The sequence below is a fragment of the Euprymna scolopes genome, chromosome 5, assembly GCF_053919585.1.
Source record: "Euprymna scolopes isolate OS-2025 chromosome 5, ASM5391958v1, whole genome shotgun sequence".
NCBI lineage: Eukaryota > Metazoa > Mollusca > Cephalopoda > Sepiida > Sepiolidae > Euprymna > Euprymna scolopes.
The window spans coordinates 145,709,117-145,728,718 of NC_136486.1; the positions used below are offsets into that span (position 1 = coordinate 145,709,117).

The following is a 19,602-nucleotide window of genomic DNA, read 5'->3' on the forward strand; positions in this document are numbered from 1 at the left end:
AAAATCCGCAATGGCGTGGTTGTTAGAGTCAGGCTTCTCATTGAAGTGGCTCGAGTTCGCTTCATCGTCCGGAAATATAATTTTAGTTTGTATTTATTTATTGCAAATTTTAAATCGATGTAGTGGGATTTGTAATGACACGATATTTTCATGTTACCGATCCAGGACTACACAATCATCAGGATGTACAATTTCGCCGTTTCGGCCCGTATTACATAACAATTTCTATCAAAATAATAATACCAGTCGCTCCCTCCAAGGTGATCAAGAGTTAAGCCCCCACTAAATGCCGATATGGTTTGTTTCTGAACAATGTATTGTTATTGAAACGAGGATTTTTTTTCTGAAAGCGACTACGATCCCTGCCAGAAAGTTGAGGTATTCGTATTTATAGCATAGATCCTGTTTCATTTGTTGTCGTAAAACAACAAACAAAACCATTATATTAATCTTAATTCTGCCATTAAAAATTATACCATTAAAAATTATATCATTATATTAATCTTAATTATACCATTATAACATTGTATTAATCTTCATTATACAATTATGTTAACTTTAATCTGATCTGACAGATGTTTCAAAACGATTGTACATTATTAGAAAAACAAAAGGGGTGATAGGCCGCCAAATGCAAAACAAAACCAAAGTCATTATTTTGAATCCATGTTATTGAAAATGTATTTAAATATATATGTAAAATAATGTTACTGTCAAAAAAAACACTGTACAAACATATGAGGTTTTATTGGGCAATTACTTTATAGTAATTCGACATTACGTGAAAATTACTCGACAAAAAATATCCATAAAATAGTTCGTACTTGTACCAAGATTGTGTCTATATATGCAGTGAAAATTATTGTAATAATTTTCGGTTAATTTAACGTTGAAAGATCATCCGACAGGAATTTATGCATTTACTATAAACACGCACCTGGTTGGTAAAAAGCAACATACCACGTTTATTTACTTAATCTTTACATTATTAATACGGCTATGACAACAGAAAAATTTTTTTATTGTTTTGACTCGAAAGTATATATCTGACACAGTTAGACAATTAATCAACCGAGAACCACATCACTTGATATAAAAGCATATAAGATATCAACGGATACACACTCGAGAGTCAAAACAATGAAAAGAATATGCTGTTGTCCTAGCCCTAATTATTAAGTATTCAATTTTTGAACTACAAGAGAAGAGCTGATTCACCATTGGTTGTGGTGAAGGGACTGTTTATGCAATCATATTTCTTGATATCACTAGATTGAAATGATCCATTATCATTTTATATATATACTAGCGGGGGTACCCGGCGTTGCCCGGGTTTTTAGGGGCGTGTGTGTTTGGGGATTGGTAAAATGAAAACAAAGTGAAGTAATGACCGTGTTTAAATATTATAAAAACAAACAGTTAAAACTATTTTTAAAAAATTGTGAAAAAAAAACAATTAAAAAAAATGAACGTGATGCAATACGAACGGTCCGGCGGTGCCCGGGTGTTTGAAAAATCCCAAAAAATTTTGAGGAGGAGCTCGAACTCGAATGATTGAGGCGAAAGCGCAAAATAAAAATACGTGATGAATTAATTAAAAAGTGAATTAGGTCAAATATCAATTCCGCAGTGAAGTTTGTTTTGGTTTAGTTTCAGTAGTCCCGCATCACACTCGAAATCAAAATGAATGTTTTTGTTTTCTCGAATTCTAAATGAATGTATTTGTTTTAATTTTAATTTAAGTGTAATGCAAGTGAGTTCACGATATCGTTGCGTTGTAATAATAAACAGTAAAGAATTCATTTTTTGTGTAAAAATAAATGTTGAGTTGAAAGCACAAATAAAAAAAGGTCATAGTTAGATTTCATAGTTAGATTTCACGGTTAGAGTCGTTAAAACCGGAAGTAAAACCCGGTTAGTCCCGCATGTTGCGTCTTACATTAAGTAAAAAAAAAAGCAAAAAGGAAACAATAATAATAATCGCGTTTCCGCGTTTTTTTTTTAATATTTTTTTTCTTTATTTTATTATAGGAAAAGCAAAAAGCATAAATCAGGGAAAAAAAGAAAAAAAACAAAAACGGCATAAATAACCTGGTACGATTTCAAATCGGGGTTTCCTCGTTACATTTGTTCATGTATACACAAACGTATCAATATTTTAAGGTGTTTCCTCTTTTTCTTTTTTCAGGAAGTCCACTTCAGTTTTTGGTTGATACTATCGATAGCCACTATGTCACCGCTTATGGAGCAGGTCTGATTGGTGGAGCCTGTGGACAAGAAATTTCATTTGTTGTCGTCACACAAAATGACTGTAAGTTTTTACGGGTTGTTTTTTTTTGTTTGTTTTTTTACTTAATAGTAAAAAAATGTTTTACTTTCATATTTGTTTGTAATGTCTCTTTGATTATCTCCCTTTTTGTTACCTCCCTTTTTAACTATCTTCTCAGTGCAATCTATTGAAAACGTTTGTACAGACATATACACAACCACCATATTACTAGTGGAATCACATGGAAATTCCACACTTATTTTCCTCATCAATCTTATAATTTATTTGGAAAATATTTTTATAAATGATGCATTTAACGTAAGGTTTATTTATTAAGAAATATCGTTTCTTTCTTCTCGTAAAATGAGTTGCCATTGCTAGTAAAATAAGTGTTAAAGAAACCCATCTTTTTTTTTATTTATTTGTTGAAAATTATAAAAATTTTATCTTTTTAAAACAATAAATATTCTTTAAAACGTAAAAAAAATAATTTCTTCTCGAAAATGAAATTGTAATCTTTTTTATTTCATTTATTTATTTGTTACAATTTAAATTGTTTCAAAATATAGTCTCTCCCGTCTTACTGTAAAAAAAAATTCAGCTAAATATTATAAATATTATGAATATTATAAATAAAAACTAATCTCACTTTAGAACATTATTATTTTTTTTTTTTTTTTTGCATTTCATCTTTGGCGTTCGGACGATCCCGAATTAAAATTACAAAGATCATTTATTACAATAAATATTCTATTTTTACCGTAAAATAATTGTCGACTAAACATTTTCTTTTAAATGAATGAAACAAAAATGTTAAACATTTTACTTAATTCATTTATTGTTACTTGTTATCGAATAAAATTAGGCTTATTTTTTACTGTAAAATGCCTGTCAGCTAAACATGCGCTAAGTAAAATGAATTTTAATGTAAAAGATTACTTGCATTGCATCTCCGACGATCAAGCGATCAGTTCTTTAAAAAAAAAAGGTGCACATGAGTGATAAAGTACGTAAAAACATAGAATTTCTTTAGCATATATACATTTTAACTCTCTATTATATAAAAGGAACTTTGTCTATGTGTATGTCTGTGTGTATAGCTTCGTTCTCTATGGACTCGAAAACATCTGGGTCGATTTTTATGAAATTTCACATGAAGGTACTTTCATATTGGAATGAACGTTACCATTCACCATCCTTTTTTTTTAATAGGATCGCCCGAACATTGACGATGCAATGCTGAAAAAGTAATGTGCCTGGCAGTGTTCTTAAATAGGTTCTTTCTCGATTTGACCAAAGTTAACACCTTACATGATCTAACATCAGAAGTTCATTTGAAAAGTGTTATTACTTCCCAAGCCGAAAGGTCTAGCATATAAAATCACAAGTAGGGTCTTTGATATGACCAGGGCGCGTTCGAAATGAATGGTTTGCGCAATTGCATCATGATACTGAACATTTTAAAATTTAATTCAAAACATTTATTTTAAAAAATAATTTTATCAAATCAATAGTTGATTCTCTACAGTGCAATGTAGACTATAATCTATTTTTTACTATATCAGTGCGGGGAGGTATGTGAAACTTCCTCCAGGTTCATTACGATGTGTTCCCAACTAGAGCAGATAATCAATCGATTTGATTGAAAATGGTCGATTTCACCGATTTCGATGACAATAAAAATATGGGAGTGTGAAACATTCGTTGATCATTATTCAATCCCGGGCAACGTCGGGTCTCTCTGCTAGTGTTTTATATCATTAAACTTTCAGTCATATCATAATAACAATAAATAAAATGAAAGTTGTAATCTTTTTATTGAATTTATTGATTTACAATTGTTGTCTATTGCTTTAAGTAATTTTAATTACAATTATTAATTTGGATTATTAATTAATGTTATTAATTTACAATCGTTAATTATTATTTTAATTAATTTTAATTGTCAATTATTAATTTTAATTGTTAATTATCATTATTAATTAATTTACAATGGTTACAATTTAAAATCTTTCAAAATATAGTTTCTTCTGTAAAAATATTTGTCAGCTAAATATTCTTTCAATAAAAAATGTGTCTCAATTTAGAACAAATGATACGACTATATTAGAAAATAAATAACTATAGAATAATAGGATTATTCGAACTCCTGTTCTTATCTTTAGTGTTAGCCTTACAACGTTTGGCCGATGTAACCTCTGACCTTTTTCATGTGTATCTTGTCGAACTGACAAGCTTTATCTATTTCAATGTTTCAAACAAAAAGCTTTTTTATGTTCTCGTCTAATTCATTTAGGATAAAAAATTTTCCTCGTATTGTTTTACACTTATCTGATTACTTATTTTTAACTGAAATAAGAAAGCCTTTAATATAACCACGTCGTTTACTGTGGACTTTCAGTCAGGTGGAGTCATGGTTTGCGAAATTTGATTCGCCTTTCGATCTTTCTGTCATGTGTCCAAGAATCTCGATTCAAGAAGTTCTGTCCGTCACTCTTTTCGTCCGTTTGAAGTGTCATTTGCATCGCCAAGCGGGTAGCTTGGGTGGATGCATTTTAAGAATATCCACCGTTGTTCGTATTTATTATAAAAGCAAAATTAGACACAAAATCTATTTTTTTAGCACATTTTAGTTTTTTTATGACAAATTTTTGTTTTCACTTTGGAAAGTTACCTGCAGGACCGGCGGGATAATTCAAGAAGTTCAAGTTTTCCTGTAATTATAGTTCAAAACTATTTATGAATTTAATGCTTGTTTTTGTTTCTTACAAAAGTTTAATCTTGCGAAGGGAAAGGTACGCTTTTTAAATCATCCATTTTCATATACTTTCATATATTGATAACTTTTATTCATTTCAGAACTTTCTTATTCTGTTAATTAAAAAAGTTCGTTTGAAAAAAAAATCATGCATCTTAAATATGCAGATCAATTTTATTCATTTCAGAAAAAAACACAAAAACGCCTTTGTGATTTATGTCGAAATTCAACACTACTAATTATACTAGTTATTTTCTAAAGTCTAAAAAAATGCATTTTAATTCAAAAAACGTTTTATTCTGTTATTTTATTAATTAATAGTATTTATTTTGCTTTGACTAGGAATTTGTGTGAAACTTGGGAATGAATTATTTTAAAAACTTTGAGAGCAGGGAATTGTTTCCCCCTTGTTCCAATCAGAAGTCTTCAAAAATGAAAACAAAAAAAAAACAATTGTTTTTAAAAATTAAAATGCACAAGTGCCCTTTTTTAATCGAAAGAAGAATTCAGATCCAGAAAACAATAAAGCAAAGATTTCTCTTTCATTTACAAAGAACAGAAAATATTAAGTGTAGTATCAGAAAAGATACTACATTTTGTCCCATTGTCATTTAATTTTAAAATAAAATCTACCCGGAAGTTAACATGTATTACTACATGTACCTGTTTATGTCTATAGTAATAAAAGTTCTAATAGGTCACTTTTTTTACTTTACTTTATGCAGCTTCTTTGGAAGTCACCTTAGATGGTCCAAGTAAATTGGACTTAAAGAAAGAAGATCTCAAAGATGGGGCCATCAAATATAAATTCACACCGATGAACCCAGGTGCTTATGAAATTAGTATTAAGGTCAAGGGAAAGCATATCCAAGGATCTCCTTTCACATCCAAAATTTCAGGTAAGTACAAGGAATTTTTTCGGGCTTTTATAGTTCAACAACGGAATTTTCATTATCGCAGTATTAAAGCTAAATGAATAAATATTATTAAATTGTTTAAAATATCGTAAATCATTTCTAAAACATCTGGATTGTATTTCTCTTTAACCATATTCAACCGTCAATTTGGCATAAATCACTTATTCTTAATCAACGGGTTATAGTTTTCGCGTGTTTTTAACAGGCAAAAATGTTTAGTTTTTAATAAAAATAATTGTCTGGTATATATTCTTCAAATCGTTTAAACGAATGTCATTTTTTAAATGTATTTAAAGATTGTACTTATATATAAATATATATATATATATATATATATATATATATATATATATATATATATATATATTGAGTTTGTAAGTAATTATTTTATTATGTTTCTGATTCTTTTAGATAGAGATTGATTATGTGTATTGTATTATCGAATTTTTCCGACTACTGTTCCCATTTTGAGTGTTCGAAATTCCGTGCAGATTCCCGAGTTCGACAGAAAGATTCCCCAGTTCGACTGAAACATTCCCCAGTTCGATTAAAAGATTCACAAGTTCGCCACAAAAGTTCCCGAGTTTACCAGAAAGATTCCCGAGTTCGACTAGAATATCCCCCAGTTCGACTAGAAAATTCCCCAATTCGACAAGATACACCTGAAGAACGTTTGAGGTTACAACGACAGAAACTTTGTAAAAATGATACTCAAGATGAGAACAGTAGTCCGACGAAACCAAATAATACATTTTAATATGGATAAAGAATCAGTATTGTTTATCTTAGCGACATAAGATTAATCTCCAATATCCATGTTCATGAGACGATCCCATTTTTAATGTGTAAAAGTGAAAACGTATCTGCAAACATGAAATTCTTTAGCGTATTATTATATGAATTTTTCGCAACTAAAAACAATCGACTATTTTTGCTCATATTTTATCTTTATTTCCAGGAGTTGGACGTAAACGTTCGCAGATCTCTTTAGCTGACAGCAGTGAATATTCCCTAAAGGTCGTGCCTACTGACATGGTTAACCTTACAGGATCCATCAAGTCACCAAATGGAAATACTGAACCATGCTTCTTGAAAAAACTTGCTGATGGTTCTCTGGGTGAGTAAAAAAAAAACAGCCAGCATCTTTTTCAATATAACAACTCTTCTTCCGTCGAATTCTTTGCAGCGTCTTTACCTTCTTTTCATGATCTTTCTTGTGGGCCACGTGTGCCTTATCGGTTTGTTTCTCTTTGGAGATAAGGGAAAATAAGAGGGAAAATTGAAGCTTTCAGGGGTTTTTTTTTCCTCTGAGCGTATGAACTCCAAACATGAATTAAGGCGATCGAGGGTAGATATCTTCATACACGGATTTGTTCATTCGGCGTCATAATCAAATTTTTGGAATGGCGTTTTCCTTTTTGGCTGCGGCATGATTCTGATCTTGTGCAGTTGCCTTCTCTATTTCAGAATAGTGTTAATTTATTGCTAATCGCCTCAGGCACCCCTAACGAGAGATGCCGGTGGGGCTGTCCAGACATTTTTTGCAGGACAAAGTGCTCCTTTCAATCCCATTTTCTGATTCTTGTGTCACATTTCTCATTATGGGAGAGAGAGGTAAATACCCATCTTTTTGAATACACACACACACACAATCAACACCCGTGACCGTGAACTTGGGTGTGGTGCCTTGTTTGAAGAAACTCCTTTGTACAGTTGGACCCTGATTATTTCCGTCACAGCTAGAGAAAGTCCGCGTTTCAATCACGTTATCATATCTTTAGCATATAAACTGTTAACTACCACGATTGTCATTCCTAAAGTGTTGTGTTCATTTACTATTTTTACATTTTTAATTAAGATCTCTTTCCTCTAAATGATTGCGTACATAGGCCAATATGCTCTACTATTCTGCCAATATAAAGTAATAAAATGGATCAATGCATGTTCTCTCTCTTTCTCTCTCTCTCTCTCTCTCTCTCTCTCTCTCTCTCTCTCTCTCTCTCTCTCTCAAATATGCTGCAAAGAAGGTAGGGATTCTAAGCTAGAAACATCATACCTGTCAGTAACATATATTGTTATATATGAGCTGGTGTATTAACCATTAGCTTCTCTCTATAAGACAGGATTCAAAAATGATTTTCTTGCATAATAGAGCTGTCCGCCAAGCTTTGGTTCCTGTCAAATTGCTGCAGTGTTGAATTCATGTGTTTGTTTTACTTCAAATGAATATGCTCCGATTGATTTGCTGCATATGTATCTGCTATTATTATGTGTGACAATAAATACCTATATAGCATTATATGTGACAATGAGGCTTTAAAGAATACTGGCTCTATGAAAATTAATAGGGTGAAAAGTTGCTATTGTAAGTTTGTAGTTCAAATAAATAATAAAAATGTTATTATTGTTAAACATCTAATCGAATCTATATCAACTGATACTACGGAATCTATGTATACTGATTAATCACGTTTAATTTCTATGTGTAACTACATGTGTGTGTGTGTGTGTGTGTCTTTGTGTACTAATACTTATATTTCTGCGTTGCCCCTACTTGAAATGAACACCGCTTGTCTCCTGTTTCGACAAGCTTTTCGGACTGATCTTTACCCCTGACCGAAAATTAAAGTTTGCATCAGATCCGTTGCCAAAATCATTGGGAAAATGGCGGGATCTTTCTACTGCTCCAAAATGTATCTCGTTTCTGACGCAATCGTCTACCTTTAGAAGAATCAAATACATCCTAAGAAGGAGTACTGTTGCCACATCTGGGGTTGAGTTATCCTTTCTCGCCTTGACAGAGTATAAAACCGTCTTCGAAATATAGTACCGATGACCTTTTCGCATCCTTACTTCCTCTTTCTAACGGAAGAGATGTTACGAGTCTGTCCCTGCTCTATAGTTACTTTTATGGCAGGTGCTCGACAATCTATGGCCCCCTCCCAGCAAAACATTCGAAACAAATACTCACCTAGATACAATAATTGCCAACATCTTCACTCGCTCATTATCTGTGCCTAAAACTAAACGGAAATTTCCTGGGCAGAGTTTTTTCCTAGAACGGTCCTTCTGTGGAAAGCAATACTGTATGTCTGCTTCCCCGCTGACTATAACATAGTCGTCTTCAAATCTAACGTGAATAAATTTCTGTTGCGCTGTCTTCTTAAATAATCTAGCTCTAACCAAGTTCTACCATAACTGATTATGCTGTCTCACCATTTACCTAACACTTATCCTAGAATGGCCCCCAAGCCTTGATAAGTGGTCATCTCCTAAGCATGTGTGTGTGCGCGTGCATGGTATATCATATGGTTCCTCTGATCGATATCGTCGTCTACACCAAACGCTGTTTCCATGGTCTTCTCTCTTTCATCTTTTCTTCTAGCCGTGTCGTCGTCTCCCACATTGGCGGCTGCCAAGAGTGTCGCATAAGATCACAAGCCTAAAAGATAAAACAAAACAAAACTCGGACACATTCTGCAAATATCAGTTGGACAAACCATCAACCCTCTGAACACTATAGTTCGCATACTGTCTCGTTAGTCGGTTGATCAATTCATTTCCCTATCTTCGCCGAGCAACGCCCTGTCTTATAATTTGTCCAACTGTCGTTAAATGTTATTGTCGTCAACCATCGCAAACCCAAGACTGTCTGCAAATGGTTCCCAACCGTCATAAAACTGTCGCAAAAACCCACCGCCACTCCCAAAACTAACTCTAAAACCTATTGATCGATTTGTTCTTGTTACTGCCACACTTTGACTAACAGTCTTATTCAGCTTCTTTTTGCATTCATTTGTGAACAACTTCCTATACATTTTTCTGACGACAAACTTATTTAATCTATTTTGTTATAGTTCTTTTTCTCTTTTACTTCCAAAATCTTGGAGTAACGTCGATAGTATCATATGTGTGTCTATGTAACTACATGTAATGTATATGATATATATAATATATATGAGTATATATACATCGTATATATATATGTGTAGGTCTCTCTCTCTCTCTCTCTCTCTATATATATATATATATATATATATATATATATATATATATATATATATATGAAATAGCATCTTCTTGATATCCGCTTACTCAAGTTTGTTTTAAGGTGAAAAATGTTTTTTCTCATTTTGCTTCTTTTTTTTTCAATCATTGTAGGTGTGGCTTCTTTCACCCCTAAACTCGCCGGAAATTACACTTTCAGCGTGCTATCTGGGGAAAAGAACATTCCTAAAAGTCCATTCAATGTTACCATTAAAGAAGAGGAAATTGGACATCCTGGAAAGGTGAAGATCAGCGGAGCTTGTGAAAAAGCCTTGGCGAACACCACCAATATTCTTACCGTTGATTGCAAAGAAGCAGGTACGTACTTTATTCTACATTACCAGAAGAGGTTACTTATGCAGAGAACGACTCGTTTTTCCGTGAATGTTGCGTCGGCATATTTCAGCAGCTTACGTAAAACCGCCAGAATATAGCGAAACGCTCAGATGACAGTTAATAAATTGGAAGAAAACGTTAGTGTTATTCGTGCAAAAATTTAAATTATTAAAAGAAACATTTTAGTAAAAGCCGTCACGATGAATTTAGATAAAGGTCGAACGTTGGCAAGATAATTGATTTCAAGTTTTTTCAGTGTTAAACTAGCCAAAATCGTATTATGTATCTAATCTTGAAAGTATTGCCTCTTAATTTAATTTATTGTTAATTATCTGGAATTCCTTTCGCATTTTTATTTAAAAAACAAACAAACGTTTGGCTTATAATATAACTTCATTCCAAATAATCTAAACTGGATAGAAGGAACATTTATAAGAAATCAAATCAAAATTGAAATATCTCGTCAAACTATTATACAAGTGCTAGCGGAACCTGTGGAAATTCCACAGCGGCATTTTTTCATGTGTAATATATTGCTGCAGAATATTAGCGGACGTTCAACGTGAATGTGATATTATTGTAGTGCTTTTGTTAAAACTGAAAAAGTATTTATTTAAGTAATTTTATACGGCGGCGCAAACGGAAACCTACGATATCATTATACCATTATTAGACAGAACAGATACTACCCTTGGATCCTCGCCAGAAAACCAAGAAGGTATATTTTAGTTTTACGTGCAGCTCAAAACGACATCAATTTAAAAAAAAAAGTGTTTATCTTAATTTTACATTTAGTCTTCGGTGACCGAGAGATCTTATTTGTTAAAACGGAGGATAGAAGGTGATAACATGCTACGAATATTAAATTAGCGTATCTATATACTAATTTAATGTTCGTAGTATGTTTTCACTTTCTATCCTCTTTTTTAATAAATAGGATCTCTCGATGGAATCATTTATAATCTGGAAACCGAACACACACGTACAGTCGTCTCCGTAGCATTTTTAATCTGGATATCGTAACACACAAGCAGTCGTCCCCGAAGCAGATATGAACTAGGGACGAAAAATGGAACACATACATCAAATCGCTGGAAAAATGGATCACTCTTCCGCTATAGTAGGTATCTCACTGCCGATGCAATCCTCTATCCGTATAAGAGCCAGCTACGCCCTAAAATGGAGTACTGCTGCCACATATTGAAAGGATCTGCTCGGCGCGCCCTATCCAGCCTTGATAGTTCAAAACCGACTTCGAAATCTAGTAGGTGATTCCTTTTCTCTTCTCTGCAACCTCTTTCCTACAGTTCCGAGCATGTCTCTGCTCTATTGTTATTTTCATGGCAAGTGCTCGACAGAACTCCGATCTATGATCCTCTTTGCCAAACTTTCACAAAAACACTACTAGCTACAATCACTATATATGATTTTCCCCGCTTTCGATATGTGCCTAAATCTAAACGCAGATTCCATGAACAAAGTTTTTTCCCCAGAACTGCCCGCCTATGGAATATGGTTTCGCTGGTCTGCTTTCCTGCTGAATGCAACATAGTAGCCTTCAAATCCAATGTAAACTAGTTCTTGTTGAGCTGTCCCCATACATAATCAAATTCTACCCAAGTTACACTACCACCTTACATTCATTAACCCTTATCCTCGAGTGGCCTTCGAGCGTTGATAAGTGGTGACTCCCATGTAAAACAGGTAAAAGAAAATATAGTCGACTTCATCATAGCAGAGATGAGAATGCAATATTTTATGAGATTTCAAATATCGTTCTCTTTATTTATTTTATTTATTTATTTATTTATTTATTTATTCGCTCTTTTTCACATCGAACAAGACGTATAGCCACTTGGACGTAAGAGGCTACTATTTGGGATCATGTTTAACAGGGAACTGTGGAGAATTGTGCAAAAAGTTTTCTGTTCACATTAAATTTGAATTTCCACATTTTAGTATAGTCAGAAAAGCAGGAACCGGGGTCGGTAATTTCAAAGTCTAGCAGTCCGAAGAAAAAATAGAGTATTTTTAAAGTATTTTTTAAAGTGTTTGTTTCAGTATTTAGGGACCTCAACAGTGAAGGGGTGGAATTTCACTGCTTGTCAGGTTAGATGAAAGTATTGTCATTTCCATAGACTCAAGTGTAGTAACCATTTACTACTTTTTAGACTTTTAATAAGGATATTTCTCCTAAATTGATTTCAGATTGTGTACATAGTCCAGTATCTATATATTAATACGATAGCGTGTGTGTTATTTTCAGTGTCACGCTTAAGTTCCAGTCGTTTAATTATTCTGTAATTCCGCTTTTTGTAATAAAAAATTTTATCAAGAATTCTTCATAAGTTTTGGTTTCGGTTTCGATTATAGCTAATGGCACTCAAGTCATTCAATATTTTATAAATAATTTTACGAAGAATTCTTCATAATTTTGGTTTTGGTCTCGATTATAGCTAATGGTACTCAAGTCATTCAATATTTTATAAATAATTTTATGAAGAATTCTTCATAAGTTTTGGTTTCGGTTTCGATTATAGCTGATGGCACTCAAGTCATTCAATATTTTATAAATAATTTTACGAAGAATTCTTCATAATTTTGGTTTCGGTCTCGATTATAGCTAATGGTACTCCAATAATCTATTTTTTTATAATTTAATCAAGAATTCTTCATAAGTTTTGGTTTCGGTTTCGATTACAGCTGATGGCACTCAACTCATTCAATATTTTATAAATAATTTTACGAAGAATTCTTCATAATTTTGGTTTCGGTCTCGATTATAGCTAATGGTACTCCAATAATCTATTTTTTTATAATTTTATCAAGAATTCTTCATAGGTTTTGGTTTCGGTTTCGATTATAGCTGATGGTACTCAAGCCATTCAATATTTTATAAATAATTTTACGAAGAATTCTTCATAAGTTTTGGTTTCGGTTTCGATTATAGCTAATGGCACTCAAGTCATTCAATATTTTATAAATAATTTTACGAAGAATTCTTCATAATTTTGGTTTCGGTCTCGATTATAGCTAATGGTACTCTAATAATCTATTTTTTTATAATTTTATCAAGAATTCTTCATAAGTTTTGGTTTCGGTTTCGATTATAGCTGATGGCACTCAAGTCATTCAATATTTTATAAATAATTTTACGAAGAATTCTTCATAATTTTGGTTTCGGTCTCGATTGTAACTAATGGTACTCCAATAATCTATTTTTTTATAATTTTATCAAGAATTCTTCATAGGTTTTGGTTTCGGTTTCGATTATAGCTGATGGCACTCAAGTCATTCAATATTTTATAAATAATTTTACGAAGAATTCTTCATACGTTTTGGTTTCGGTTTCGATTATAGCTAATGGTACTCAAGTCATTCAATATTTCATAAATAATTTTACGAAGAATTCTTCATAATTTTTGGTTTCGGTTTCGATTATAGCTAATGGCACTCAAGTCATTCAATATTTTATAAATAATTTTACGAAGAATTCTTCATAAGTGTTGGTTTCGGTTTCGATTATAGCTAATGGTACTCAAGCCATTCAATATTTTATAAATAATTTTACGAAGAATTCTTCATAATTTTGGTTTCGGTCTCGATTATAGCTAATGGCACTCAAGTCATTCAATATTTTATAAATAATTTTACGAAGAATTCTTCATAAGTTTTGGTTTCGGTTTCGATTATAGCTAATGGTACTCAAGTCATTCAATATTTTATAAATAATTTTACGAAGAATTCTTCATACGTTTTGGTTTCGGTTTCGATTATAGCTGATGGCACTCAAGTCATTCAATATTTTATAAATAATTTTACGAAGAATTCTTCATAATTTTGGTTTCGGTCTCGATTATAGCTAATGGCACTCAAGTCATTCAATATTTTATAAATAATTTTACGAAGAATTCTTCATAAGTTTTGGTTTCGGTTTCGATTATAGCTAATGGTACTCAAGTCATTCAATATTTTATAAATAATTTTACGAAGAATTCTTCATACGTTTTGGTTTCGGTTTCGATTATAGCTGATGGCACTCAAGTCATTCAATATTTTATAAATAATTTTACGAAGAATTCTTCATAATTTTGGTTTCGGTCTCGATTATAGCTAATGGCACTCAAGTCATTCAATATTTTATAAATAATTTTGCGAAGAATTCTTCATAATTTTGGTTTCGGTCTCGATTATAGCTGATGGCACTCCAATAATCTATTTTTTTATAATTTTATCAAGAATTCTTCATAAGTTTTGATTTCCGTTTCGATTTTAGTTGATGGCACTTTAGTAATCTATACTTTTTATAAATAATTTCATCAATGATTCTTCATAAGATTTGGTTTCGGTTTTGATTGTAGCTGAAGGAACAAAAGTTTATACAAACACACACACACACACACACACACACACACATATATATATATATATATATATATATATATATATATATATATATATATGTATATATATAAATTGAAAATGTATGTCTGTGTACATTTCCCTACCAAATAACTCTGTCAATTTTCGGTCTACAGACTAGAAATTTGATATACAGAGTACTGAGATTTGGGAAAATCTTTTTAATCGGGTTTCAGCCAGAAATTTTGCTCTAAATGGGTATAAGTTAAACGATTTGATCTTGTAGAATTCTACTAAACTCCACCGCCAATTTTGGGTCTAAACCCTTGAAATTTTAGATATAGGTTACATGGACATGGATCTAACTTTATAAATTGATTTCAGCCTAAAACACTAAATGTTAAGGGGTCAAAATTGGGGTCAAAGTTTGGAAAAAATGTTATCTCTGCGTTCTTTAACAAATAAGTCCGCCAATTTTTGGTCTAAACAGTTGAAATTTTACATAAAAGGTATTCACACATAGGGCAAGCTTTTTAATCGTTTTTGTTTTTGCTGAAATTTTGGCTTCCAAAGGGTCAAAATTCAAAAGATTTTATCTTTGCGGTTTCTAATTTTGTATGTAAAATTTGAAATTTTACATGGAGGGTATTCAGACTTCCAGCAAGCTTTTTAATCAGTTTTGGGACAAAAATTTGGCTGTCAAGATGTCAAAGTTGAAAGAGTTGACCTTTGCAGATTCTACCAAACTCTTCAACCAGTTTTGGTTCTAATCACTTTAAATTTTAGATGTAGGTTACTTGGATATAAGTCAGCCATTTTAATTTGATTTGAGTCCAAAATAATAAATGTTAAGGGTTCAAAATTAGGGTAAAAGTAAAAGAAAATTTCACCTCTGCGGTCTCTAACAACGTTTGTCTGTGGTAGTTAAGGAAGCCTATTATATAGAAAGGCATTACTATACATATGCACACTTTTTAATATATAGATATGCATATAAAGTTATTAACAGTACATAGGGCCCGAGCAAAGCCGGACTGAACTGCTAGTATATATATATATATATATATATATATATATATATATATATATATATATATATATATATATATATATATATATTACACGGAAATTACATAATTGTCGATGCAATAATTTATTTCAACCTTATGGTATTTTCAAGCATCTAAACTAGACAATTACATTTTTGATACTGAAATAAAGAAAGAAAAAGGAATCGGGCCTCGGCCGTCAAAAAACTAGAGGGGGTGGTAGTAGCAATCCACTTAATACATTTTATAGAGAGGGTGGGAGGGATTTTTTAAAAGAAAACAACAACAAAAAACCAAAAAAACATTATGACACTTATAAACGGCAGCTCGATGTAACCACAGATACACACACACACACGCAACACACACACACACACGCGCGCGCGCGCGCGCCCCTAAATATGCACGTTCTTACACGTAAATGCCTTGACACGCGTTTACTAACCTAGGAAGCAGAGGGGAAAATATACGCATATAGAGAGAAGGAAATAGAATAAACAGCGCGTAATGGAAAAAGAAGAAGAAGAAAGAAAACAGGAGAGAGTGACCATCCGCTGCCTGTCATATGGTTTCATTAGTCTAGAATCTCTGAGAAAGAGAAGGGAAAGAAAATGGAGATTATACGCGCGTCCTAGAGTTAATTGAGTCATGGAAAGTAAGTCTAATAAAAGATAAATAAAAAAATAAAAAAATTTATATACAAAGTTTTAAAACTATCTGTATGTTATCATGTTAAAATTAGTTAGAAATAAATATTATCTTATAATACATTTAAATATTGTATTTGTAATATATTACTATGAATACAAATAATTGAGTCTTATGTAGTTAATATTTTATATATTTTTATGTAATTAATTTTATTGGTGATTATAGCGGTTGTTATAATTTTGCTCACTAATATTTCACTTCTTAATTGATTAAGATGCAGAAAATTGCATTATAAGTCGCCCCCAATTCCATAGGACGTACATAGTTTCGGTTAATATATACTTTTATTCATTCCGTATACAAAAGTACTTTCATGCAAGCATAAAGAAATAAATAAAATAGTTATTATTTTACAGTTTTGTGTTAAATTATATTAAATCTAATAATATCTAGTGGTAGTATTTGATCTTTTTGACTTAACTCAGTTTAGTAACTAATGTATTATCTGCAGAGAAAAATTATTTTCTTAAAGCTATCTCATTTATTTATAAGTAATTTGGATAAGCAAATCGACAATTATGTAATTTCCGTGTTATATTTTTATGTTATTGCTCTGTTTACCACATTGAGCTCTCATACCCGGATTTCCTCTGGAATTATTCCAATATAACACTATATATCTATATATCTATATATCTATATATATATATATATATATATATATATATATATATATATATATATATATATATATATATATATATTCATAAGTTTGAGATTCGGTTTCAATACAAGCTGATGAACCCAAGTCATATAGATTTTTTTTGTTTTGAAATCGCAACTTTATAATTTATAAAAATCGATAGAATATTAACTCTATAATAATAATAATAATAATAATAATAATAATAATAATAATAATAATAATAATAATAATAATAATAATAATATACGAAATCTGCAAGAATCAAAATATCATTTAAGTTATTTTACGACCTGGCTACGCAGGGCGTCCCTGCTAGCTTGGATAAATACTTTTGAAATTTTAACAAAAAAACTACAATAATATCAAAGCGTCTACATTTACACTGAATATCTACAGAATGCCAACATCAATATATTACATATGAATCGGTCCCCTGTGGAATTTCCACAGGCCTTGCTAGTGCTCTACTATTCTACCAGTAAAGGAATGTACTTTGATTGACTCGCTGCATATGTACTCGATATTATTCATTATATCAATGAAAAATAGATTATCATTATGTTATTTAAAGTATTCACTAAATATCAAATTCATAAATTTATTTTATATCGAACCTTTCATATGATTCGTGCGTTTAAATATTTTCTGATATGAATTTGTAAATATAATATTTTTTTCGTTTGTTTTCATTCAGGTTATGGTGGTCTCTCTGTCGCCATTGATGGTCCTCACAGGTCAGAGATCGTTTGCGTAGAGCACAAAGAAAATGTCTACACCATCGACTACAGTCCTCACGAGCCTGGAATTTACATTCTCAATATCAGATACGCTGATGACCATGTTGCCGGTAAGAGCACAAACTATTCAATTATATTTCATTCACTTTTTTAACGAAGAAAAGAACTTAAATTTCATAGACTGTTGACATGCATATATATATATATATATATATATATATATATATATATATATATATATATATATATATATATATACATAGCTTTAAATACAAATTCAACATTCACTTTATTTACAGTCGCGAAAGAAAATGGACGCCGATTGTTCGTCTTTTTAAACTGACTCCTATCTGAACCTACGTGTGAGTCTTCTTTTTGGATAGGTCGTAAATACAACTTCGTTGTCCTCGTCTAGATTCGGTACTTGATTTCAATACTAGCAGTAATATCGTGTGGTGTCAGTCAGTGCTGTAACAGAACTATTTTCACTCCATAGAAAACCGGACTTCCAGTTTAAAACAAGTAACGATTTGTATTTTGAGAGATATTACAATGATACTTGTTTTTTCTCCTACCAAACGAAAGGTCTGCAAATCAAGATAAACTTATCTTCGATACAAACACAAACAGTCCATCAGTTTAAGGTACATAGATCCATGTCTCTGAGAACCACAGAAACTCAATTGAACCCCACTTGTCTATCCTACTGAAGCATATTTACATATACTACTTTTGTATAAGCAATATCGCCTGAAGAGGTCTTTAATTACTTGTATATGACTAACTAAAACATGATCATCAATGGTAGCAACATTTAAATGCTTATATAAAATTAATAAAAACGCGTATATATATGTGTGTGTATACACACACACACACACACACACACACACATATATATATATATATATTATTGGTTACATATGTACATACATATTTCAATGTAATCTCAATTTAGAGAGACTCACCTCATCAGATCAAAAAAAGGGATGACGCTGAGACCAAAATCAAGATTCATTCATTTTGTATATAAAAAAAAAGATATACAAGTGTGGCTTAACCCCTGGAAAAGGAGGCGTTTAGTTCGTGAGGACGGGTAGGTAGGGTTAGTGTGTAAAAGTGCGGTAAAAAAAGAAATAGGGGTGTGAGGGGGGAAGGGAAATACGATCCCGCCTAGTCAAAGTATCCCATCGGGGTCGAGGGTTGTGGCTATAGTTTTAGAACTTAAGTTTCTATACTTTGATCTGAAGTTGTTCTAGGATAGTCTTTTTATTCTTATGGGGGCTGTTTCTTGATTGTAGACTTTCTGTTTATTTTTTGTGTTAATACATTTATTTTGACGCATTATTTATCTCCCTATTTTACTGATAAGCGTAATTTCTTCCTTTATAACATAAGTCAATATGATCAAATCAACAACGTGCAACATACGACTATTTTTATCTGATTTAAATATAGATGGCACGATGGGAGTTGCATCCTTTATATTAAGACGTATGTAGTAATTAAACCTTAAAACAATGAGGTGTATGCAGATATAGGTTTATATATATATATATAAACTTTATTTCAATGGCTGTCATTCTTTTATTTGAGCCGAATTTTGGTTTAAAATGGTCCACAATTTATTCTAGGAATCTACAGATTTCTGTACCGGTTTTAATTATTAAATTATCTTTTATTTTATTCACCCTTTCCTCAATACAAGAATATATAATATATATTTTATAAAGTTATATACTTTCTTTATATGGATAAACTTCCTTGACT

The 19,602-nt window shown here is 31.6% G+C and overlaps 1 protein-coding gene across 12 annotated transcripts in view; it reads left to right on the forward strand.

The window, feature by feature from the left end:
- LOC145277001 (filamin-A-like) overlaps nucleotides 1-19,602 on the forward strand; it is a 257,559-nt gene that overhangs the window by 167,504 nt on the left and 70,453 nt on the right. For all 12 annotated transcript variants that reach the window (XR_013868075.1, XR_013868074.1, XR_013868076.1 and 9 more), the window contains 5 exons: nucleotides 2,189-2,311; nucleotides 5,753-5,926; nucleotides 6,903-7,061; nucleotides 10,106-10,309; nucleotides 17,790-17,942. Coding sequence is in view for 8 of the 12 variants with exons in the window: in XM_080128586.1 (XP_079984712.1) it covers nucleotides 2,189-2,311; nucleotides 5,753-5,926; nucleotides 6,903-7,061; nucleotides 10,106-10,309; nucleotides 17,790-17,942 (813 nt within the window). In the remaining 4 variants the exon portion in view is untranslated. The remainder of the gene's footprint in view (nucleotides 1-2,188; nucleotides 2,312-5,752; nucleotides 5,927-6,902; nucleotides 7,062-10,105; nucleotides 10,310-17,789; nucleotides 17,943-19,602) is intronic.